Genomic DNA, 25717 nt, shown 5'->3' with positions numbered 1-25717 from the left:
TCATTTGACGTGTGAAATTGATGATATGTTTTGCTACTTTAAAGTGTGAAATCGAAACATTTTCCATTTGAAGGGACCAAACTCAGAGTTCAGACCATTTTTCAAGGACCAAAATGTAATTAAGCTAATACATTTTTTTTTGGGGCCAAGAGAAGAAACTAATTTACTAACGACCAGTTGAACCAGGTCGAATTCTGATCTTTCGCTCCTTCTGATCTCTGCTCCTCTTCTGATAAACCCCAAATCATGGCGGTAAACTTTCTCAGATCCTTTCGCCTCTTCATTTTCCTCGACAAGAAATGGAAATAAACCTCTGAAAACTGAAAATACACTTCAAATTTCACTGATTTCATGATATATACTATGATTTGTTCGTCAAATTAGTTTCTAATTTCAGAATCGTTAAAAAAAACGTGTGCAGGATTCTTCGGGGACGACGCTGATGGATCTGATCACGTCGGACCAACCGTCGTCGACAGTACCGTCGTCGGCGGCGTCAACTACTGCTTCCTCGACAGCACCGCCGCCCCAAACTACGACAGCAAATATTGGGGCGCCGATTCCGATGGTGGTGGATAAGAAATCGAAGAAAGGAACGTTAATGCAGATCCAAAGCGATACGATTTCCGCTGCCAAAGCTGCTCTTAACCCTGTCAGAGCTAACATTATGCCGCAAAAGCAAAAGAAAAGGGTATAGAAATGCTCATTCCGCAAAAGTTGTGGTTTTTTTTTTTAAGTTTCTCTTGTAATTTTGTTGGAAGTGAACTTTTATTTGGAGGTGAAAAAAAAGGAGTAAAACTTCTGCTTTAATACTTTGGGCATTGATAAGTGAGTTGCATATTCTATCGTTCTGAATTTTAGTTGTTGATGTTGGAATTTTAGATAAGTGTACTAATTTAGCTTACAATTGCTTGCTTGGTTATTCGCTAAGCATAGTTAGGTGAAATTCTGTGAGTTTGTTGGGATTTATTTCAATTTTTTAGATTCATTGAACAATATGAGTAGAGAATCAATGCTGTGATTAAGCTTGTGTTATGTTGTTAGTAATGCCTGTTTTATTCTTTTGTTTCAGCCTGTTTCTTATGCACAATTGGCCAGGAGCATTCATGAATTAGCAGCGACCTCTGATCAAGTATGCTGGTCTCTAATCTATTTTGACATGGAAAACTCGTGTATATTTTTCCGGGTTAAGTTTAATGAAAATGTTCTGTTTTTTGTTTGAATTGTTTGTAGAAAAGTTCCCAGAGGCAATTGGTCCATCATGTGTTTCCCAAACTGGCTGTCTACAACTCTGTTGATCCATCTTTGGCACCATCTCTTCTCATGGTATGAAGCCAGATTATTAATGTGCCTGCAACTTTTGGATCCTTGTGCAGCTTGTTTTGGAGTATTAAGCATGATATACTGAACATGTGTGATAGGGTAAAGGACATTTCTGAGTCATTGTGCAAGCAAATTGCTGTATGTGCCAGAATTGATATTCTGTGGCATTTTAGACAATTACAAAATAGTACTAACTACAACAATAGGTCATTTGATTGCTAGTTTAAACATATTTGTATCTGTAAAAAGTTAGTTGAGAATATCAGGAGAGATGATCAGTGTGATTTTTGATGTCGGCATATGGCTTACTGCAGTTGAATTGTGCACATTATGAACTTGAAATAGTTAAATAGCAGCAGGGATGCACTAAATTTGAGTTTTCTAGATTTTAAAGTGCCAATAGGAGTTTCATTTGTCATAATCATGCCTTGCTCTTAGCAATTAGTACAGAGATGCAAAGTGTTGGAGCATGAGATAGATTACTGGTATCCTATATTTGTGATAAATCAATGACCTTCATAAATCTAATAAGCTTTAGGGACATTCAATTCAATTTATGTAGAATGACTGTCCAAAGATGGGAATTGTTTGGTGACTAGTTGGTAATCAGATCTTTATTGGGCAAGAAGTTCATGTTGGTGGCATTGGCATCACAAACTGGACTTACTGTGATTTAGAGGAAGAGACTTTGATGGGATACTATATTAGTTTGAGGACAATTACCTGTAGAGTAGTGCAATAGTTTAATCCTTCTTTTTCAGAGCCTTGAGAACTTAAAACATTTTAGAAGAGTGTAAACTAAGAAAAATGGAGAGAAAAAATACTTTTCTTCTATTTCACTTTGGACTACACAATATACAAATATATATATACACAAGTGGATACTATAATCATATGATACTATAATCATACTATTACCTAATTAATATATGATACTATAATCATATGATACCTAATTAATATATGATACTATAATCAAATCTTTCCTAATATTTATATTATCAAATCTTTCCATAATATCAGATCACATATCTTCAACACTCCCCCTCAAGCTGGTGAATATAGATCTTCCATTCCCAGCTTGGCAACACTTTCATGAAACATGTTGCTACACAGTCCCTTTGTCATCACATCTGCAAGTTGAAGTCCTGTCGGAACATATGGAGTACAAATCAGTCCACTTTCTAGCTTCTCTTTAATAAAGTGCCTGTCTATCTCTATGTGCTTCGTCCGATCATGTTGCACTGGGTTGTGAGCTATACTTATAGCAGATTTGTTATCACAATATAGCTTCATCGGTTTGCTCCATTGAATCCTCAAGTCTTCTAGGATAATTTTAACCCACAATAATTCACATACCCCTGCTGCCATAGCCCTGAACTCTGCTTCAGCACTTGACCTTGCTACCACACTTTGTTTCTTGCTTCTCCAGGATATTAAGTTTCCTCCAAGAAATGTACAATATCCTGAAGTTGATCGCCTGTCAACTGGAGACCCTGCAAAGTCTGCATCTGTGTAAACTGCCAGATCAATTTCAGGACCCTTTTTGAATAAAATTCCCTTCCCTGGATGTGCCTTTAAGTAATGAAGCACTCGATAAACTGCTTGTAGATGAACTGCTCTAGGATCATGCATAAACTGACTAATAACACTGACTGAGTAAGCTATATCTGGCCTAGTATGTGCGAGATAAATGAGTTTCCCAACAAGTCTTTGGTACATCTCTCTGTCCACAGCTGTATCTCCATGAGCCTCACTTAATTTGTGATTCTGCTCAATGGGAGTTCCAACTGGTTTGCTTGCTGTCATGCCTGTTTCCTTGAGCAGGTCCATAACATACTTCTGTTGAGAAATAAAAATTCCCTGCCTTGATCGAGCCACTTCAATTCCCAGAAAATACTTCAATTTTCCTAAATCCTTTATTTCAAATTCCTTGGCTAGGCACCACTTCAAAGTTTTCTTCTCTACTTCATCGTTTCCTGTCACTATGATATCATCTACGTATACAATCAAAACAGTAACTCCCCCCAAGGCTGAATGCTTGATGAACAGGGTATGATCTCCTTGACTTTGCTTGTAACCATTAGCTATCATTACCTTGGCAAATCGTCCAAACCAAGCACGTGGGGATTGTTTCAGCCCATATAATGCCTTTTTTAACCGACAAACCTTGTTCTTGTCAACCCCACTGAATCCCGGTGGAATGCTCATATAAATCTCCTCTTCCAACTCTCCATGAAGAAAAGCATTCTTCACATCGTATTGCTGTAATTCCCAATCAAAATTAACAGCCAAGGATAGCAGAATTCTCACTGTATTCATCTTTGCTACTGGAGCAAATGTTTCCCGATAATCTACTCCATATGTCTGTGTGTATCCTTTCGCGACTAACCTTGCCTTGTAGCGTTCTAGGGACCCATCTGCTTTAAACTTTACTGCATACACCCATTTACAGCCCACTACTTTCTTGTTCTTTGGTAAATCAACTAATTCCCAGGTCCCATTCTTCTGTAATGCATCCATTTCTACTTCCATAGCAAGTCTCCATTCTTTCTTTGATAATGCTTCAGACAATGAGCTAGGAATAGAGACTGTATTTAAGGTGGAAAGGAAGCTTTGATGGCTCGGGGAAAACTTCTCAAAAGACACAAAGTGAGACAATGGATATAGGGGTCTTTTGGTGCATTCTCGGGGTTTTTTCCTTACAGCAATAGGTAGATGTAGGTCCTGGTCAGGGCTAAGAGGCTCAGGACAAGGTGATTTAGAGCTGGAAGAATGGTCGGTCGGTGGTGTAGAATTCAGATTTGATTCACTCATTGTTACCTCATTCCCGGAGCTTGGTTTAGAGGATTGTTCTTGCCTTGTAACCACGATGGGATCTCCTTTCCTTGTATACACTTGGTCAAACCGGAACCAGTCATAGATTTTACGGTCTTCCTTTTTTTCTTCTACCACATCAGATTGAAGAATTGACTCTTGGAATTCAGATTTGGATGACTCAGATGTGGTCAACTCTAAGGAGGGAAATTTTAACTCCTTATCTTCAAGTGTATCTAACTCCCCCTGAAGATAAGGAGTGATGAAATAGGGCTTATTTTCAACAAAGGTAACATCTGCCGAGACATAGAGTTTTCTAGTAGGTGGATGATAACATTTGTAACCCTTTTGAGTAGATGAGTACCCCACGAAGACACACTTAAGAGCACGAGGATCTAACTTCCCACGGTTATGACTATGGACATGAACAAAGGAAGTACATCCAAAAACTCGAGGAGTGAGATTAAAGGAAGATCGAATATCGGGGTAAAATTTGGATAGGTTCTCTAGTGGACTTTGAAACCCCAAGACCTTGGAAGGAATTCTATTTATGACATAAGCTGATGTGAGTACAGCTTCTCCCCAATATGCTTTTGGCACACTTTGTTCAAACAGTAAGGCTCTAGTGCACTCAAGAAGATGTCGGTTTTTCCGTTCTGCCACTCCATTTTGTTGTGGAGTGGCAATACAGGATGATTCATGTATGATTCCTTCTTTTTGGAAAAACTGACTCAAGGTTTGATTGAAATAATCACGAGCATTATCTGAACGAAAGTGTTTTATCTTGGTGCCAAATTGATTTTGAATCATTGCATGAAAAACAGGGAAAATATAACTCAAATCAGACTTATTTTTGAGTAAATAGATCCAAGAGACTCTTGTGCAGTCATCGATAAATGTGACAAACCACTTAGACCCTGAGATGTTTGGAATAGTTGATGGCCCCCAAATATCACTATGGATTAAAAAGAAAGGAGAAGACGATCGTTTATTACTGATAGGAAATGGGACACGAGTGTGTTTAGCATACTCGCAAATATCACAATGAAAAGACTGAACATCAAATCCCTTGAACAAGGAAGGAAACATTATTTTTAATGCAGAAAAAGACACATGACCTAGACGTCTATGATGTAACCAGATGACATCTTTATTGGAGGGTGAAGACAATGTGGACAGGGCAGATTTACTAAATTCTGGTTGACTTGATGTATCCAAGTAATAGAGTCCATCATGCTCCTTAGCTAGTCCAATCCTCTTCCCCGAGCCCCGGTCCTGAAAGTCACAATAGGATTCATCAAATATAACAGAGCCAGCTAGATCCTTGGCAAGTTTTTTTACAGAAACCAAATTTGTAGATAATCGAGGAACATGAAGAACATTTTTAAGAATCAAATTTGGAGTAACTTGGACATCTCCGATACCTGCCACAGTGGTTGTAGTACCATCTGCAACAACAATCTTTCTATTGCTAGGACAGAGATTATAGGTTTTGAATTTATTTGAAATATGAGTCATATGGTCCGTAGCACCAGAGTCAAGAATCCAGACATTCCTAAGCTCATTGCCTAAAACACTAAATGCAAAAGAGACTAGAGCCTTACCTGAAAGTGTCAATGAACACATACCCGGATTCCTTGATTGAGAATTGTTAGTTGCTGGGTTGTCAACTGTCTCTAACATACTTTTAAGCTTCTCAATTTCCTCCATACTAAACCCTCCAATCACTTGAGTTGGATCTTGAACCGACATATGAGCCTGCCTTTGCTGGCCACCTTTTTGTCCCCATTCACGAGTGGGTGGTTTCCCATGTAGTTTCCAGCATTGATCTATGGTGTGTCGTGGTTTCTTGCAGTATGTGCACCACAACTCCTCGCGATTCTTTTGCCCACTTGTTTGATTGGTCTTGTCCGCAGCAACCTTGTTCAGTACCAACCGCTGAGATTTGGAACTTAAAAAGGCTGAATTTTCTATTGAAGGTAGCTCTAACATAATACCCCTGCGACTTTCTTCTCCACGTACTTGGGATATTGCTTCTGTTAAAGAAGGAAACTCTGGCCTGCCCAGAATTTGAATTCGTACAAGATCGAATTCAGAGTTTAGGCCAGCCAAAAAATCATAAACTCGATCCCTTTCTATGAACTTCTTGATAAACACTGCACATTTGCTACAGTTCAAATCAAGTGCCCTGTAATAATCCAGTTCCTGCCACTGGTTTTGCAGAAAATTGGCATACTCCGTCACTGTTTTTGTCCCTTGTTTTGCTCCAGTTGTCTTTGTCTTGATGTCATAGATAAGAGCTGCATCATTAACCTTGGAATATGTCTGATGAAGGGCATCCCAAATTGCCTTTGCTGTAGGAAGAAACATACATGTATCGCTGATTTCAGGAATCATGGAATTCCATAACCAAGACATGATCATTGAATCCTCTTGTTCCCATGCTTCAAACCCCGCCGTTTCACTATCCGGTGCTATTTCCAATAGATGACTCAACTTTCCTTTTCCTTTCAGGAATGTTCGAACCAATTGAGACCACTTCAAATAATTTTTTCCATTTAGTCTATATGCTGCCTGGATGTTTTGAAGCTCTGTTGTGTTCCGTGTACTTTGTTCTTCTTCCATAGTTGAAGACAATTGCCGCGTTGAGGATGTAGCATCCGCCATGATTGAATAGGAGGGGGGAAAAAAAAATGTATAGTAACAGGAACAGCAATGAAGGCTGGAGAGAATAAGAAAGGAACCAGCAATTAAGGCTGGAATTGACAAGAAGCAAAGGTGGTATTTTTCCCAGAACCCTAGACGGGCTCTGATACCATGTAAACTAAGAAAAATGGAGAGAAAAAATACTTTTCTTCTATTTCACTTTGGACTACACAATATACAAATATATATATACACAAGTGGATACTATAATCATATGATACTATAATCATACTATTACCTAATTAATATATGATACTATAATCATATGATACCTAATTAATATATGATACTATAATCAAATCTTTCCTAATATTTATATTATCAAATCTTTCCATAATATCAGATCACATATCTTCAACAAAGAGCTTAGTGCCTCTTAACTACTGTAGCATTCTATTGTTATATGAGGCATCCTTAACCGATGTGGAGCCTTTACGCTAATGAGAAGGAATCTGATAAGGAAAAAGCGTAGGAGGATCTTTTGTTTCATTTTGTTTTTCTCTTTCGACCTTTAATTGCTTTGCTTGAGGAAAAGTTTAGGAAGCTGATGCAAGTAACATGGTGCAGGAAGGAAATTGAGAATGTCCATTTATATGATTCATGAGTAATGTTGCAGATTTTCATGGACTATATGGGTGGAATGAGCATAAGAAAATGTAATGACAACAAGGGGAAGTGCGTGTTGTGTATCACTCATCTAAGCTTGGCTTTTCATTTGCGTCTGACTTTTCTTGTGACTTATTTTGCTTGTGCATGTCAATTTGGGGACGTTTTCTGGAGCAGTCATTTACAATTTATTCTTTTGGTTTTTTTTTTTTTGAGTTTAGAGCTGGGTAGTGCAGAGGGCATAAAAGATATAAGCTGTGTGATGATGACCCTGTCAATTTCAATTCTTGCAGCCCTTTTTTTGGGATCTCTTTCTTGTGAGATTAGCCACTAAAAATGTACTTGTGGGAATCTCATTATTTGCAGTACCAGTGTGAACCAGGAGTGCTAGACTTTTGCTATTCATGGATATTGGGATTGTAGACCTGATGTTCTGTGAATGGTAACAAATTTAGAAACAGTACTAAGCAATTCTGATGACACAGTACTAAGCAATATGGATTTTTTGCTGCTTGTGAGGAAGTTAAAGTTTGTATTGGATGGCCTTTCAAGTAGTAGTGCTCAAGTATAGGAGTCGAGGAATGCTTTGGATAGTTTTAGAGAGACCTTTTCTTTTGCCTTGAAATCGTCTAGCTTTTTGGCTGTAACTTGAGAATTCAGTACTTTTATATTACTTTTCTGGGCACTCTATAAAAATTCTGCTTTTTGAGCCTTTAGAAAATTTTGGTTTTATTTTGTTATGCCTTCAATACATTGCAGATGCTTAGTAGAAAAGGTTGTATGGTCCAAGAAAAATCTTCACCCGTCGTAGATTTACTTTAGGAGGTAGATATTGTGCTTTGTCTCAGTGAAGTGGTAAACTTCATATGCATTTTCTTAATAAATTGGATATGACAATTAAAAATGGCTTCTTCACATAGATTACATTAAAATGCTGTTGTCTGTGGGAATAAAAAATTGACTGTTAGAAAATATGTTCAACTGAATGTGTTGGATTTTGCTGTCTATTTATTTTGCCAAAGTCAATGTTAATGTTAATTGACTGTTTTTCCCTTATCTATCTTCTTGTGGCTGGCAGCTTGATCAGCAGTGTGAGGATAGGACTGTTCTGCGTTATGTTTATTATTACTTGGCCAGAATTCTTTCAGATACTGGTTCACAAGGTTTGAGTCCAGGTGGCGGGATTCCTACTCCTAATTGGGATGCTTTAGCTGACATTGATGCTGTAGGTGGAGTGACACGAGCTGATGTTGTACCTAGAATTGTAGATCGGCTAACCTCTGAGGCCTTAAATGAAGATGTTGAATGTAAAGTGTCTCTCAATCTCTGTCTTATTTTATTTATGAGTTTTTTTCTTTTGGGTATAACTTCTTACTTCAGTTACTTTTAATTATTTTCCTTTTGGTTGTGCCTTGTCAATGCTATGGGTCGATGCTGATGTTTAGCATAAAGTGGTATAGGAGCTTATAATCCATGAATCAGCAGAGAGCTCTTAAATTTCTTCAATGTAGTTACTTCTGAAAAAACTTCATTTCTTTGTGCCTGATCAATGCGGCGTAGGGCTGATAAAACTGGCTAAGAATTGGTGATGATATATTTATGGCTTTAGTTGACCGTCATAATTTTGTCCCAGTCATGTGTGCTTCCATTTGAGGGGCGGGTAATATTCCGGCTCAACGGGAACTCAAGTGGTTAGAGTAAATATGACATTTCCTTCTGCATGAAGGGAATTATCTGGATAGAAACAGATAGGAATGGTGAATATAATAGATTAAGGTAATCTTGTAAGCATCAACTGATTCATTTATCTTAACTTGAAAATCCATCTTCCTATCATGTATGGTTTTTATTAAGGTTTATCCATTGTTGATATCTCTTTTCACATGTGAAGTTCATCCACGAAGGCTCCAAGCATTGAAGGCTCTGACATATGCTCCTTCCAGCAGCTCTGAAATCTTGACCAAGTTGTATGAGATTGTGTTTAGCATTCTAGATAAGGTTTGTCTTGATGCAAAAGATATATGCCTCATATCTCTCTCTCTCTCTCTGACGCACATTGGAAAGATGAGTAGCTTTTGCTCTTTCGACAGTTCTTTGCTACTCTTACTCTATTATGGGCGTGAACCTGTTTAGATTGGTTGCAACTTAGATCTGTGGTTTTTCCTGAAAAGATGTTGACTTCTAAATGTTCTGCTCAAGAAATTGAATATTGGAGCCTATTACACTATAAAAGTTGTTTTCTGCTTCAATTTTATGGCAGATAGATAATATATGCTAACAGAAAATAAATCCAAGAATGACAGTCTGATCTGGATCTTACTGAAGCTCATGTAACAGGAAAGCAAGGACCTAAAATCCGATTTACGTTGGATGCATCTTTAACGGGCTAAGTAGAGGATGGTATAGGATTTGTGTTTGGACATAGTAGTTAAAGGCTGATGCATTCAAAGATTTGACGTAATATTTAGACTAAAAAGAGGAGTAGAGAAGATGTAAAAAAGAGAGGAAAAAACACAGATGTGAAAGTAATCAGTGTTTTGTTCAGTGTTATCTCCATTTATTCTGAAAGGAAATTTTTAATGACCTCTGAAGTGTGGGCATTAGTCATGCACATCATAGAAGGACATGAATCAATCTTCTGAAAACTGGAATTTTCTTTTCTTAACTGCCCCCATAGTGGTAACTAGAGTAGACCTTTGTAGACGTTGTACATTCCCAAATATTGTACCTGAAACACTTTTTGGTTTGATGGACAATTAGAGAATTTGTTTTTTAATTCATCTATGTGTTGCATAGTTGTTGATGAGATTCTATACTATATGATTAGATAGTTTGAGTCTGAACAGAAAGCTATATGGCTATAGTAATTGTCGCTTGTTATTTAGGTTGCTGACCCTCAAAAACGCAAGAAAGGCATCTTTGGGGCAAAAGGAGGCGACAAAGAGGTAGTATGTTACTCACTTCCATCACTTAATAATTTTTCTGCTTTATTTAGTTTTTTTTTTCCTGGTATCCTAGTATTAATCAGCCCAACCAAAGTCGTTAAAATTCATGATTTTTTCTTTCCATTCATTCATTTATTTATTTTTTTCATGTTCATGATTCTCGTTATTTCCCTGTATGAATTATCAATAATTTTGTCTGATGGCATCTGAATTATGCATATACTGAGTTCTTAGTTGTGTTTGCAGTAGATCCATCTGGACTAAGCTTCTAACATGATAGAGACTAGGTGTACGATTTGATCAGATTGCCTTGAAGAAATGGGAAAAGATTTTTTTTATGGAATGAAATAGACTTTATCTGGACAAAATTGGCTTATTTTTCTCAAATTTTTAAGAACGACAAATAGTTTTGGATGCTAGAGAAATGGAAAGATCATTGTCATACAGCTTCTCAATTAGGGATAATGATGCTAGGAAATATGACTCTTATTCTCTGTATCCAGTAAAAGCTCTTCTTTTCTTCATGACGGAAGAAGTTTGGCTTTTGTGAAACCGGAAGCATATAAACTTCTCAATGTATTAGAAGTAAACTAGCTGGATGTGTCAAGTGAAAGATGACCTTTCTACATTGGATATCATGGTGTTGATCTATATTTGATACATGACTTTTACTGAAGTGTGATTTTGATTTTCTTGTTCTGTTTATGTTGTCTCAGTCTATCATTCGAAGTAACTTGCAATATGCTGCCATAAGTGCTTTGAGAAGACTTCCTCTTGATCCGGGAAATCCAGCATTTCTTCATCGTGCTGTACAAGGGTCAGCTATTTATTTATCTTGTTTCTATTGCTCGATGGAATGGCAGCTGTAGTTTCTTTTGCTTTTTGGCAGTGATGATATTTCAGTAATAAAGGTGAACGGAATCAGGGGAACTTTTTATTCGTGTTAGTATGTGAGGTTTTCGCTACTGCCATTGAATGTTCAAGAAAAGTTACTCCTTGCAAGTTGGAGGCCTTGGTCATGTTGGTTCATCCTAGAGCATTATTCACTCTTTTGTAATTAAATACATAGTAATGGACTAATTCCAAGCTTTGGACAATGGAGTTCCAACAAGGTGGTCGGGTAGATATATGCAAATGTGGATTAACCAACATACTGATCTCACATGTTTTCCAATTTATATTTAACTAATATGTGAATTCATTTTAGAATGTCAGATGTGTCAACCCAGGAAATTCTAGCAATATTGGAGGGATTAATTTTAGGAAGATTTTTTTGAAATTGATTCACCTTGAAAGGCGGCTCTTGAAGACTTTCTACAGAATCATACTCTAGGATGAGTAAATTTTTTGGCAACAATAGCATCTTTGTAGTTCTAAGGTTGGTTTTGTTTATTTGTGGATATTCTACAAATTCCAAGTGTATCATAATTAGTTCATGATCTTGGTGTATCTATTCAATTGTAGACTGGAGAAATAATATTATTTGGTCCTTTTGGTTTCATGATGCTTTTGGAAACTTTTTGTTGGGAGGCATACATCAAGCTATCCAGCTATAGCTGAAAGCATTAATTCCTTTTCTCTTTCCCTATTCTGGTGGATCTCTTTATCAAAATGCAGGAAAAGTCCTTGTTTTGATCTCAAATTTCAAGGCCTAATTGATTTCATGTGATATTGACCTCAAATAAGGACTCAAGGACGATCCATTGCAGGCAGATCTGCCTTTAGTTTGTTATCACTGTACGATTTTTCTGTAATTATTTGGCTCAATGGATGTAAATATATGCCACTTCCAAGTTCCATCCACTGAAAAATTGGCAGTAATTATCAATCTAAAGTAGTTTGTGTAGCTTGTGATACCTTTGTTCCCAAATTATGGTCGTGATAAAGTTTCTGCATTCACTTGTTCAGGCAACTGCTTTATTACAAAGATTGCGTTATAATTCTCAAATGGAAATCATTGGTTCAGTGTTTTTACCAAATAACATGTTTTGGCTCTCCATGGACTTAAAATTTTCTTCTTTGGCATTATCTCTTATTTGCACTAGCTCTTGAAATCTGCATTCCCTGCCAAGTCTTTATTCCTCATCTCATTTTCTTTTTCTGTATCTCTCTGAGGGGGAGGGTGGTTGGGGAGGGGAGAGACTGCCACATATTTACCTGCTTCTTTACTTCTGCATATGATGCATTGGTAAACAAATGTTGCTGAAACAAGGTTCAGTTTGAAGGGTTTATTTTCATGCTATAGTATTTTGGTACAGAAATTTATCTTGACCTTTAATGTTGAGATTTATGAGTAATGATTTTCCATCTTGCATATCTAACACTGTTTGTCATGTTATTTTCCTTTGTTGTTGCAGAGTTTCATTTGCTGATCCAGTAGCTGTTAGGCATTCTTTGGAAATTCTATCTGAACTAGCCACAAGTGATCCATATGCTGTCGCAATGGCGTTGGGTAAATGAAACTGTTTAAAATCTTAAATTAATCTTAAGGACATGTCTGCCATTTGGATTCAATCTGAAATGGATATGTATTTGACTCTGAAGTTTGAGTTGTGGCAAAAGGTAACAAACATAATGTTCTAGAACTACTACATGAAAAGAAAAACACAAGAAAAGAATGCATTTTGAATGCAGGACCTTAAACAAACCTTGAGAATATATCTGGTAAAATTTTCTTGTTGTATGAATGCTCCAGCACTAAAAATATTATTGAGCTGCTGTATCATGAACTTTCTTTTTCAACTTTTTGATTTTATTCTGGTTCATTAAATGGACTTTGAAATATTTCATAACAGATTATTTTTTTGTGTATAAAAGTGTATAGTATGGGGAGAAGATTTCACTTGTAAATTAAATGGGATGTCCAAATAGGGAATTAAATGAGGTCATGTGTGTGGTAAGTTGTTTGGAATCTTGGGTCACTGACATAGTAGCCTGTTTTAAGATAATTCTTTTTAATGCAATATAGGCATCTCCTGCTCATTCTGTTGTTCTGGTATTTTTTACATCGCAAAGTTGAGAACCTTTTTTCTGTTTCTTGTGAATTTAACATATGAATTGTAATTATAATTTTTCAATTTCATAAAACATGGTGGTCTAGTTTATTTTGGCCTTAGTTTTGGAAGTCATCCTTATGGGCCTAAATTTTCTCTTTGCAGGAAAGGTTGTGCAACCTGGTGGTATGTTTGATAATTTCCTTTCAATTGTCATGTTTTCTATGTTAACTGGCATTGGTTTCTATTGATCCAAAATTACTTCCAATAATTTGTATGAATCAGGGGCTCTGCATGATGTTCTTCATTTGCATGACGTTCTTGCAAGAGTTGCATTAGCCAGGTTGTGCCATACGATTTCTAGAGCTCGATCACTAAATGGTATGTCCATTTCAGAGTACCTTGCACAACACCATGAATTTTCACTTATTACTTTTTTTTTCTCCTTTTTCCCCCTTTTCATTTTTCTATATTGCAAGCTTGTTAATTGTTTAAAGATGAAACCATTGAAAGATTACATGGACATGTATGCAGATCGGCCAGATATTAGGTCTCAGTTTAGTTCCGTGCTCTATCAGCTCCTCCTTGACCCCAGCGAAAGAGTTTGTTTTGAGGCTATCCTCTGTGTATTAGGAAAGCTGGATAATGCAGAGAGGTATACTGTTTATTCCAAATTCAATTTTTCCTTTGCTCTGCTTGATAGTGAGTTTGTCGAATTTGCTGCAGCATCTCAGATCCTTCCCATTTTGGTATCTTCAGTACTTATCATTTGTCTTCTTGCTTTGATTTTCTGTAGGACTGAGGAACGAGCTGCTGGATGGTATCGTCTGACAAGAGAGATTCTTAAGCTTCCTGAAGCACCTTCTGTCAAAGAGACAAAGGCTGATTCTAAAGATGCTGCTCCTGCAAAGAGCTCTAAAGAAAAATCTTCAAAGACAAAGCGGCCTCAACCGCTCATAAAACTTGTAATGAGGAGGTTCGTTCGTTTCTCCTTAGCTTGAAATTCTATATGGACTTATTTTTCTGGAATATAGTTATTTGTGAACTGAGCTAGTCAAATGTCATTATGATACCAAAATTGTTTGACTGCTGCTATATTTTTGCAGGTTGGAGAGTTCTTTCCGTAGTTTCTCTCGTCCTGTACTTCACGCTGCAGCTAGGGTTGTCCAGGAAATGGGGAAAAGCCGTGCTGCAGCTTTTGCTGTTGGTTTACAGGATATAGATGAAGGAGTTCACATTAATTCATTCTCTGAAAGTAGTGATTCATATGATCAAGATCTGAATGAGACATCTGAGGGTAGCAACTTTGTCATAATATCTTAATTCTCTTTGCTTTTTAATCGCTTGGCGTTCAACTCCATGTTTGTTGCCATGAAACATCTCTATGATGCATGATGTAGTTCTATGTCATTTACAAAGTTTTCTTCAATGATGTTTTGCTTGGGTTATTCTTTGGTTGTGTCATGTATCTGCATAGTTTTTACTTGCAGACTCTTTGATATGGTTTTCCATGATTACTAATATTAAATCTAATATTTACATCTTTTGTATCATGGATCGGTGAAGGGCTTATACATAGTTATTTGTGTCCGTGTAATTAAAGTTTCATGCGCATAAACCAAGGGGTTTTTATGTATGATGTCCTTTGCTCTTAGTTGTGAACTGAGTGCATGCAGGATTGATATAACTTTCTAATATCTGTAGCTGGTCTTGCTAATCTTGATGTTCTTCATTTCTTTTCCCTTTTGCTTTGGCCCATATATTTGTTAATGTCAAAACCCTAGTATTTTATGTTTTAATTTCCAAGAATGTGTATAAATAGATGTTGGTGGATATACTTTTGGTTTTACATGAAGGAAGATAATATCCAACAGGAAAAGCTAAATCTCGGTTAGATAGCACTGGCCATTTTTGTTCTGTAAATTATGGTGATAGCTTATCTGGTTAGTAAATTCTTCATAGGTCAATCTGCATTGTATTTTGTGCTGTTATGCCTGGAAACTAATTTCAGTGATACATTTTATTTAGCATTTTGAACATTTTATATCTCCCGGTTCTAGGCTTCAAGATTTTAGTAATGGTGTCCCATATAAAGCAAATAAGTAAAATCAATGAAAAACTGTAAAGGTTTTAGTTCTTTTGTACTTGTGTAGCTTATGCTGAGAAAGAACTGTTAATGACCAGTGGTTTAACCTTGTCTATCTGTTAAAAGTGTAAGCAATTTTTATTTTTGCTCTTCTGATCTCTTCTTTGTTAGGTCTTCGTCGCGTTTCCTCGGTATCTAATGGAACAAGTGGCAAGGACACAATTGCAGGCCTATTAGCTTCCCTAATGGAGGTGGTACGAACAACTGTTGCATGTGAATGTGTTTATGTTCGTGCTATGGTAATAAAAGCTCTCATATGGATGCAAAGTCCACATGAATCATTTGGTGAACTAGAATCCATCATTGCATCTGAGCTTTCGGATCCATCTTGGCCAGCAACATTACTAAATGATATATTGCTTACATTGCACGCTCGTTTTAAGGTATGTAAGTGAGCAGGTGACAAGAATAAAACTTATATTGATATTTTGTCCTTTGGGAATTGGATGAATCACTTGTATATCTGTAAGGTATTTTTATGCCACTAATTGGCCAAAATAGTTCTTTATTATCTTCTGCTTCAATTTTCACAAATTACTGAGATCCTTCATGGATTTGCTGCACATTGGAAGAAACTTTTTCTGTTTAGCAAAGTGTTGGCGTGAGAGTTAGGATATCAAAAACTATAGGGTTGATATATGGTTGAATTTTTTGTCTCTCATTGGCTTCTTGGACTACTTTGTCGAATAGCTAGACATTATTCTGTGGTTTCATGTAGAACTGGTAACATGGTCTTTTTCCTAATGCTATCTCATTTTCTTTCCTTTTGTTCTATGCTACCATCCGTTTCTGGGGCTTATGGTTGTCATCAATTCTGGAAGTTTGGTCAGTTTAGCTTGTGATTGGCTTTGGGAATTCTCCTGAATTCTTTCTCTAGTGCTTAGCCTTCTTTTGTGATTTCAGTTGTACTATGGGGTGCAATGTTTCTCCCCTTGTTTGCCAATTTCCTTCTACATTTTCTTTGCTTTGGGAGAAAAAGTCGTGAAAGGTTTATTATAGGAGTCTTTATGCTTATGCTTTAGAGATTTTGCTTGTCCTCTTTTTTTGTGAGAAGATTTGCGTGCAGGGAACTTATCCAATCATTTGGTCATTGGGATTTCATGATATTCACTGGAATGAGATGTGGTTTTGACGAGTCGAAATTCTGTTGAAACTGTGTTCTGAATGTCCAGTTGGACATTTAAGGCTGTAGTAATGCGCCCACCTTGATTTTTTTTATCAATTTTTCTGTGTGTGTGTGTGTTTTTTTTTGGTGAGAATCGTAGTATTGAGCTCTGGGGTCTTTTTGTTACCTTGAAAGCTCAGTTAATCAATTTCTGCTACTTTCAACAGCTGGTGGATGGAAAAAGAAGGCCAGCCTTCCTAAATTTTGGGAAAATCTGTCAACTGCCTTAGGAAGTCATTCTCCCTTGAACTTTTATGACCCCCCTCCTTGCTTTTTGTGTTGGAATATTTGAATTGATTTTTCAACTTGAAATACAGTTAGGAACAGTAGCTTGTTCATTTAATTTGCTTTTGTTACTCAAATTCTAAATGTTAATTTACTAGGTATGTGGACTTGTTTATCTGCAGCAGAATTTTTAATTTGTCAAAAGAGTGTATTGAATGCTGAAGTGCGTGATTCTACATCTTTCCTATAGGACAACTTGTATGAGAAATTTATTGAAAATTATCTAACCTCAAACTTGGAACCCTTCAACCTCAGATGTTGTCAGAAAGGATTCCATTGCATATGTATGTTTGCGTCTTCATCTTTGATATACATTCAATAAACCAGTTAGGCCTTTGAGCATGCCTGAAGTTGAGACTACATTCATTTGTATAATTTTCCTCCCCTTATTTGGCGCCATATATTTACAGCTATCTTTTTCATTATGGGCTTACTAGGCTACACCAGATATGGCTGTTACTCTTCTTGAAATTGCAAGGGTTTTTGCTACCAAAGTTCCTGGGAAGATCGATGCTGATGTTCTGCAACTACTGTGGAAAGTAGGTTCTCACTGATTGTTTCTCAACTTGGATTTCGTATTCCGTGACTACGCTGTATTCTGACTTATAAGATATTAATCATCATATGTATAAACTGCTGATTCTGGTTCTAAAAGGAATCAAGTTTCTTGCCATAATTTTTCCCCATGGAATAGTAATTGTACAACTAGAAAGAGCAGATATCCCAACAAACCACCCATAAAGCTTTTGAACAGAAAATGATCTGAGTAGAGGTCTAAAGGAGTGCCAGTAAGGTTGTCTGCTAATACATACAGTCTAAGGTTTGTTTTGTGTTCCTGTGGATTTCATGAACTTGAGGAGTTTTTTGTTGACCTCATTTAGCCAATGAATTTGGGGACTGCGTTTGCCAGAAATTGCGGCCTAATGTTAGTTTCATTAATGGTGGAAAAGATTTCTTGTCAATACATTTTTATTTATTAATTACCTTGCTTTGTTTTATGCTTTTATCTTGTGTTAAAAGCCATCTTTCCGATTCTTCTTGTAGCTTTTTTTTTTCCCTCTCTGTGGTTGGTAGGACACTGCTTTTAATAGCGTTTATGCTTGCAGACTTGTCTTGTCGGAGCTGGCCCTGATGGAAAGCACACAGCTCTTGAGGCAGTCACAATAGTGCTAGATTTACCACCTCCACAGCCTGGCTCAATGTCTGAGCTTACCTCAATTGATAGGGTATCAGCATCCGATCCAAAATCTGCTTTGGCTTTGCAACGTTTAGTCCAAGCAGCGGTAAGAAATTTGTTTAATTGATGGGATCCAAGAGGATGTTTCTGATCATTTCTAAACAGCTATTGAAAGTTGGCTTCTTCAATTAGCAATGTTTGTCATGCAATTGCAGGTTTGGTTCCTTGGAGAGAATGCAAATTATGCTGCCTCTGAGTATGCTTGGGAATCAGCTACACCTCCTGGTACTGCATTAATGATGTTAGATGCGGATAAAATGGTTGCTGCTGCAAGTTCTCGCAATCCGACTCTTGCTGGTGCTCTAACTCGGCTCCAAAGATGCGCTTTCAGTGGTAGCTGGGAGGTAAGATCAAATACTGTAATGATCATTGAATGGGCTTGAAAAGTTAACTGTTCTTCGTGCTTGTGAAATCTGGTGAATATAGACGAATATATCTCAATTTGAAATAGAAATATATGTTTCTTGCTTTAAGAATGTACCTTCGCTTGGTTAACATCTATATATAGAGGTGAAAGAAGCATCTTAGATCTGGCTAGCATAGCAACCTATGCAATCATCATCAAATTGCACCACTATACATGTCAATAGAGCTCAGGAGAAAACCTTTATCCAAATCTTCCATTTACGACTTGGGGCAGGTTGCAATGTAGGACAGGCATTTCCTAGATTCGGTTGTACCTTGTGTATTAGACTTGTTGTTGGTAGTAATAGCTGAGCTGTGGGACTTAGGAGACCCAATATAAGCCTAGCAGTAGGTTGTTAAATATCCATATCATCACTACCACTTGGCATGTCAAAGACCAGAGGAGCAATTCTTGTGGGGAGCAGTACATGATCTATTGCTTATTCAGCTTTTTAAGGAAATTCTATCTGTTGGCTTCATTTAAAGAATTATAGCAAAGGCTTGTCGGTGCACCATGTACTTGGCGATTCATGAGATATACTCTCTAAAAGCACTCTCACTTTTTGACATCAATATCTTGCATTTCAATTTGGTGTCAGGTGTTAACCTTAGTCAAGAAAAGTAAATTTTTCAGGAAAGTTCTCTGTTGTGGGCTTCATCTGAGGAATTAGAGCAAAGGCTTATCAATGCAGATGTAATTACAAATTCATGAGAGAGAGATTCTAAAAGCACCCTTACGTTTCCACATTGATATCTTGCATTTCAATTTGGTGTCCGGTGTTAACCTCATTCAGTTGTACTATTTTTAAATACGTATTTTGCATGGTCATATCTTCCCCATATACAAGGATAGAATGTGAATATTTTAGTTTCCTACCTACCCCAATGTATTTTTCCTTGGCTACAAGAAGGATATATTTACTTTCTGTCTATGAAATTGAGAACATAATTGGTTTGCTGCTTTTTTTTTTTTTAAATTTTTTTTCCAGCAGGGGAGGGGTGGAATTTGAGAAACGGTTTGAACTGGTTTGCTGGTTCAAATATAGCTCATCATAATTCTTCTTGTTATTTTTATTTTTGTTTCATTTCAGGTTCGTATTATTGCTGCTCAGGCTCTTACAACTATGGCAATTAGATCTGGCGAGCCTTACAGGCTGCAAATCTATGAATTTTTACACACCTTAGAACAGGGTGGTCTGCAGTCTCAACTTGCAGATATGCATGTTAGTAATGGAGAAGATCAGGGAGCTAGTGGTACTGGCCTTGGATCTTTAATAAGTCCTATGATAAAAGTCCTTGACGAAATGTATGGTGCACAAGATGAGCTGATAAAGTAAGAGTAGGATTTGTCACTTTTAGCAAGAAGATGTTATTAATATTCGCAATTGCCGCATATATCTGGTTTCTAACACATGTTATGGACCTTCATACTTCAGGGAGATGCGGAATCATGACAATGCCAAAAAGGAGTGGACAGATGAGGAGCTTAAGAAACTATATGAAACTCATGAGAGACTGTTAGATCTTGTTTCACTGTTTTGTTATGTACCAAGAGCCAAATATCTTCCTTTAGGGCCAACAAGGTACATTATTTTTGGAGAAAATTACAGTACCTCCTTTTATTTCAGTTTCATTTCTTTGGGTATTTTGAATTATTTACCCACAAATTTATGTCCGCTATGGATGTGTCAGACATAGTTGTGGCTAACAATGAAAAAAAAATGAAGGTCAATTTAATATAGATCGCAAACTATTTATACATTTTTGTGGCTAAATATTGGTGTTAATTTTATTTTTTTCTTTAATCTGCCTTGGTACTCACAATATTCATATTGTTTACTTGTTTAACTATATTTAAACACTCAACAGTGCAAAACTCATTGACATTTACCGCACTCGGCATAATATAAGTGCATCAACCGGCCTCAGTGACCCAGCTGTTGCCACTGGCATTTCTGATCTTATCTATGAAACAGCCAAACCAATGCCTGCTGAGCCTGACACACTTGATGATGACCTTGTAAATGCATGGGCTGCAAACCTTGGTGATGATGGCTTGTTGGGAAGTAATGCTCCTGCAATGAGTAGGGTATGAGATCAATTAATCTTCTGTTTTTGTGTTTAGTTTTTCTTTTTAAACATTGGTAAGAGGGCTTCTCAGAGGTGCTAAGAAAGTCATATTTTTGAGATTGAGGGATTGAAGTTTCACCAACTTTACATTCTTATAAGTACCACGGATTTTGGCCTGATGGTATGAGGTCCACTCATTTTTTTTTCTGTTCGGTTACTTCTGCATTGAACATAAATAACTCCATCTTTGCACAAAAATAGGTTTCCAGTCAGTGCTGTTTTTCAGAAGCTCATTGAATAGCAATAGATTATTGATGTTGGATGAGTGTATAGATCCTTTCTTGGTTCCTTAAGCTTGTGGACATTCTTGTCTCCACTGGTTCCTTCTAGTTGAGCCTCTCAGTTTGTAAACATGTTGGTATCTCAATTGTTGGGAGTTATTGGAAGTAAACGGTTGCTTTAGGATTTCATAATCTGCTATCCTAAGAAGTAACCTACTCATATCATCAAAAAAAAACTCATCCATATCTCACATCCCTGCTATAAATTTTGGCCTTTTTATGTCATGCTTGATTACATATTCTTTGACCTTTGCATAACTTTAGGTAAATGAATTCCTTTCTGGTGCTGGTACCGATGCTCCTGACGTTGAGGAGAATATTACTTCTAGACCTTCCATGAGTTACGACGATATGTGGGCAAAGACTCTTTTAGAGACCACAGAAATGGAGGTTAGATACTGGATCTTATGGCCCTGCATGTTTGTTGTAGTTATGTTTTTAATTTGCTTTTTGGGAGGTTCTTGGACTTGGATTATATTGGGGTCTACTTGTATAATAGATATTTTTATACTACTATCATTTTGTTGTCACAGGAAGATACAAGGTCTTCTGGTTCTTCTTCCCCTGACTCGGTTGGATCGGTTGAGACATCGATATCATCTCATTTTGGTGGAATGAACTATCCATCGCTGTTCAGTTCGAAGCCCTCCACTTATGGTTCTTCTCAGTCCACGGTATAACATTTATGGATTTTAGATACATTCTAGTTTAATTGCAGTTGGATACTAATTAGGTATTCTTTGACCTAGCATTTAATTCTGAATATGTTTGTTTTAGCATAAATGTTTATTGCGTAAAACTTTGTTTTATTCCAATATCTTGTTCTGTTAATGGTTAGGAGTTGCTGTTATCATATTGGGTAGGGTGGTTTGTAATCGTTTCTTGTTTTATCTGAATATTGTGTTTTGTTACCAAATTTGCCAATGCAAAAGCGACTGAAAAGGCAATTAAAGGAAATATCTTGAATTTTAGTAACAATTAGAAAACAATTTAATATTTTTTCCATCAAAACCGTGGTTCCTTTTTTGTTTTTGTATTTTATTGGTTTTTTCTCATGTGAGCTGGCAGTGCAAAGGAAAACTGCACACAGCACAGTTACCATTATTATGGGAATAATTGATCCACAAAATTGCAAATTATTTTCCACAAGGTTTTTTCCACTTTTGAAAATTTGATGGAATTCCTCAACCTTATAACAAAACGTGAGTAAACACATTGCGAAAGCACACTGTTGCAATTCCGCAAATGTTTGGTATGGTTCCAGTATCTTTTGAGACAAATGGGATCAATGTGAACTGGTTTCTTTTTATATTGTCATTGCTTTTATGTACAACATGCATGAACGTAGGAAAGCAAAGAAAGAGCATCTTCGCAATAATGCTTCCAAGTTTACAGCTTCATGGCATTTCTTGTTCTAGGGTTAGTTTGCTGGAACCTTGGAATCAGCTAATTGCTGTCTAGAAACTTTTATTTTGACAAATAAACTTTATAATTTGAGTTCAGCTCCTTCAAGTTGATATGATGAACAGGTTATTTATTCAAAAATGACAGGCAAATGGTATTGAAGAAGATAATGATGCCACATTTTTTTTAATGACAGGAGAGGGCTGGTGGAAGCAGATTTAGCCATCCTTCCTTTGGAGGAAACTCATATGAGGGTTTTAATTCCCCGGTATGGACATCTGAACCATTGAGTTGTGCTTATTGCCATCATTAATTACCTAAATGTAAAGAAAGAGCTATAGTTGTGTTGTAATTTTCACATTTAAATATCCTTTAAAGATCCTACAACTGGTTTAAGCTTAATTATAAATCAGGATACGTCCGTAAAAGAAGCAGAGAAAATTGGTTTCCCAACTCAGACTGTTGTCTCTCTTATTTTGCTTAGAATCTGGTGACTGCTTTATTATGGTTTACTTAGGCTGGCTGGTTTTTTCAAATTAGATCAATCTTCATTTTTTAATGTCATTTCTCAACCTAATTAACATCTACACCATACTGCATCTTCGAATTTGATTCCCCTGTTTTGAGCTTTTATGCTGTCATGGCAGTGGTGGTTCTTCTTTGCTGCTACTTTTTTAAATCGTATGTATTTTCGAAGTGTTCATCTCATTACAACTTCTTGTACTTGGGCATTAAAGATAAGAGAAGAGCCTCCCCCATATTCATCTCCTACCCATCAAAGATACGAGTCATTTGAGAACCCCTTAGCTGGTCCTGGCTCACAAAGTTTTGGATCCCATGATGATGAGCGACTCTCTTCCACAAATCGACAACATGGCACAGCTCTTTATGACTTTACTGCTGGTGGTGATGATGAGGTATGCTCTGTGGTTTTGTGATGATCAGTGGTAATTAAACTCTGAAGAAATAGGACAAATTAATCTTGCAATACTACAATGCTACTTTCTGAGTGATGGATTACTTATACATCTTGTCTATTTGTTGGTTGTTCTGATATTCTAAGTATGACATCTTAGTTTATGGTTGAGGCCCATGGGTGTCCAGAGCTCTATATCTATAAAGTTGCTGTGCTTAAGTATTTTGTTTCTGGAAATTCATGTTTGGTGGTTTACCATTTTTTACAGCTGAATCTGACGGCAGGAGAAGAGGTTGAAATTGAATATGAAGTAGATGGCTGGTTTTATGTAAGTAAAATGTGCACATGAACTCAAGTCAATTTCGTTATGCCCTCATCTCTCCTTGACTGTGTTTTATCTTATCGTCCTATGAGGAAATTTTGTCCTTGACTGTGTTTTGTTTCTTAGGATTTCTAATCTTACAGATCAAATAAGATATTCTTTTGAGTTGTGCCTGTTCTTATTGTGTGTATTTTAGTTATGTTACTCTTTTATGTCAGTTTAGATGAAATTTGATCACAGATTCTTTTTTTTTTCTTTCTTTTTTTTTTGGATGTTGCCTTGTCGAAATTCCTTTTTCCAAATTAAAGCAGTCTGTGAGTTTTTTGGTTGATTATGTCTATGGAAGAAGGATGTGGAAGAGATGTAACCTTGAATTGAATGTTCATGTCTTCCATATGTTCCTTTTACTCAATGGATTTTGCTAAACTTTTCTCTGTATTAATGCATAGGTAAATGGAATTTGTCTAACTTTATCTAGTCTTCATGGGCACATATTCTCTTGTGCTATAATGTGCTCTGTATTTGCAATTATAGCATTCTTTAAACTTCATAACTGTTGCCCGTCTCTACCTACAAATGGAATTTGTGGAACAGTTTACATAGGATAAGTTTATCTTTATAGTTGAATAGAACTAATCATGCAAAAATTTTAAGGCATGAAGGAATGAGTATGTATTTGGGTGACCCATAATGGAGGATGTATTTGGTTTAGACTGTCAGAGGAAACTCTTACCTCAAGCTAAACCACAATGAGGTTTAATGCTTTTAAATTTATCAGATTAAAATGCTATGTGTTCTTTTACAGAATAATTTGGTTAAACCTGAATATGTGTGTTCCTGTCAAACGAATCTGGTACTGGTTTAGGGCAAAACATGCTACAATATATAACATGTGGACCTGGAAAGTTAAACAGCATATCCTTTTAGAAATGATACTTTATAGCTTGACTTTTAATACTGCTATTGAAAAATGATAAAGAGGCATAGAGTCTTTGTAGGGGGAATGAAATGTGATGAGAAACTGTATTTTCTGAATTTTTTTCCCCATTTATGGGTTCTTCTATTCTGGGCCTACATGGGCCTGGCGTTTCATTATCTGCAAAAGTTTCAAGTATTGTATGTCAAAGTGTACACAATTTAGGGGGTGGGGCATAATGTAAGAGTTTTACAGTGGGCCACCACCTTCTTTTTGTTGTGCTTAGGCACAGAATAGAAGAAACCTTCATTTATTTATGGCTTATTTTTTTCCTTGAAGAGCTTAATCTGAGTGTCTGTCCTCTTTATTGTCCAAGACCAAAATATATGGTCTTATAAATGCATTTATCTCATGATTTTTAGTGATTCGGCCTGCAAGAAAATGATTAGTTCATATATTGGGTCATAGTTAGCTTCTTTGATTGGTTGTTTATTTTCTCTGTTTTTTTTTTCTTTTTTTGGTAAGAGTTTATTTGCTCTCTAACCAATAGACTTTTTTCTTTCTTTTTAAATGTGGCTGACATGTTTGATTGCACATTTTCTTGCAGGTGAAGAAAAAACGCCCTGGGAGGGACGGTAAAATGGCTGGGCTTGTCCCTGTACTGTATGTCAGTCAGTCCTGATTAAAGATATTTATAGTTAGGTGGTCTCCTCTCACCTTGCTAGATTTGGATGGCTTTGCAAAATATCATTCGATCATGGACGTATAAAGGGATGTACAAGGAGCAAAAGGCTTTTGGGCAAATTCGCCTTGGGTATGCGCAAAATGGCTTTCTCCTTGGTTGCAACTTCTAGCTATGTGCTTTCAATCGGCTGTCTGGTCTTTTTAAAAGAGAAGAGTTTATATGGAAATATTGGCTGGTCTCTTTGGGGGCGGTTATCATATTTTGTTGTTGTGATTGTTTGCTTGTACCATATTCATTTTGGGTTGGCTTCCTAGTGTTTTAGCAATCGTGTTGCCACGATTCATTTTAGATCAGTTTTGGCATAGTATTTTGCTTTTCTTGGCTGTAAATTTATATTGACGTGTTATTCATTTATAGTCAATTGATCTTTGTGTA

The 25717-nt window shown here is 36.6% G+C and overlaps 1 protein-coding gene across 4 annotated transcripts; it reads left to right on the top strand.

Moving 5' to 3' along the window:
- Positions 1-103: 103 nt before the first annotated feature.
- On the top strand, positions 104-25717 carry LOC113695104 (uncharacterized). 4 transcript variants are annotated; one of them, XM_072055932.1, is made up of 27 exons: positions 104-252; positions 422-691; positions 1073-1132; positions 1234-1326; positions 8531-8759; positions 9344-9450; positions 10338-10397; positions 11114-11214; positions 12755-12849; positions 13556-13576; positions 13676-13771; positions 13925-14045; positions 14187-14366; positions 14497-14687; positions 15648-15919; positions 17424-17525; positions 18093-18269; positions 18379-18567; positions 19720-19961; positions 20065-20211; positions 20498-20717; positions 21304-21429; positions 21573-21713; positions 22640-22711; positions 23181-23360; positions 23628-23687; positions 25205-25717. In XM_072055932.1, the coding sequence occupies exons 1-27, from the start codon at positions 247-249 to the stop codon at positions 25277-25279; spliced, it is 3633 nt and encodes a 1210-aa protein (XP_071912033.1). In that variant the 5' UTR covers positions 104-246; the 3' UTR covers positions 25280-25717. The 4 variants fall into 4 exon arrangements, with proteins under 4 accessions (XP_071912033.1, XP_071912032.1, XP_071912034.1 ...); XM_072055931.1 differs by having other exon boundaries at positions 113-252; positions 10338-10400; XM_072055933.1 differs by lacking the exons at positions 104-252; positions 422-691 and having other exon boundaries at positions 1102-1140; positions 10338-10400.

The sequence above is a fragment of the Coffea arabica genome, chromosome 6e, assembly GCF_036785885.1.
Source record: "Coffea arabica cultivar ET-39 chromosome 6e, Coffea Arabica ET-39 HiFi, whole genome shotgun sequence".
Taxonomy (NCBI): Eukaryota; Viridiplantae; Streptophyta; class Magnoliopsida; order Gentianales; family Rubiaceae; genus Coffea; species Coffea arabica.
The sequence above is the reverse complement of the archived record's forward strand: the minus strand, read 5'-3'. Positions and strand labels throughout refer to the sequence as shown.

Excerpts from the sequence above, each read along its gene's own strand:
- LOC113695104 (XM_072055931.1), top strand. Across the intron at positions 692-1,072 it reads CGCAAAAGCAAAAGAAAAGG|CCTGTTTCTTATGCACAATT; the intron begins GTATAGAAATGC and ends CTTTTGTTTCAG. Across the intron at positions 13,577-13,675 it reads AAAGGTTGTGCAACCTGGTG|GGGCTCTGCATGATGTTCTT; the intron begins GTATGTTTGATA and ends TGTATGAATCAG.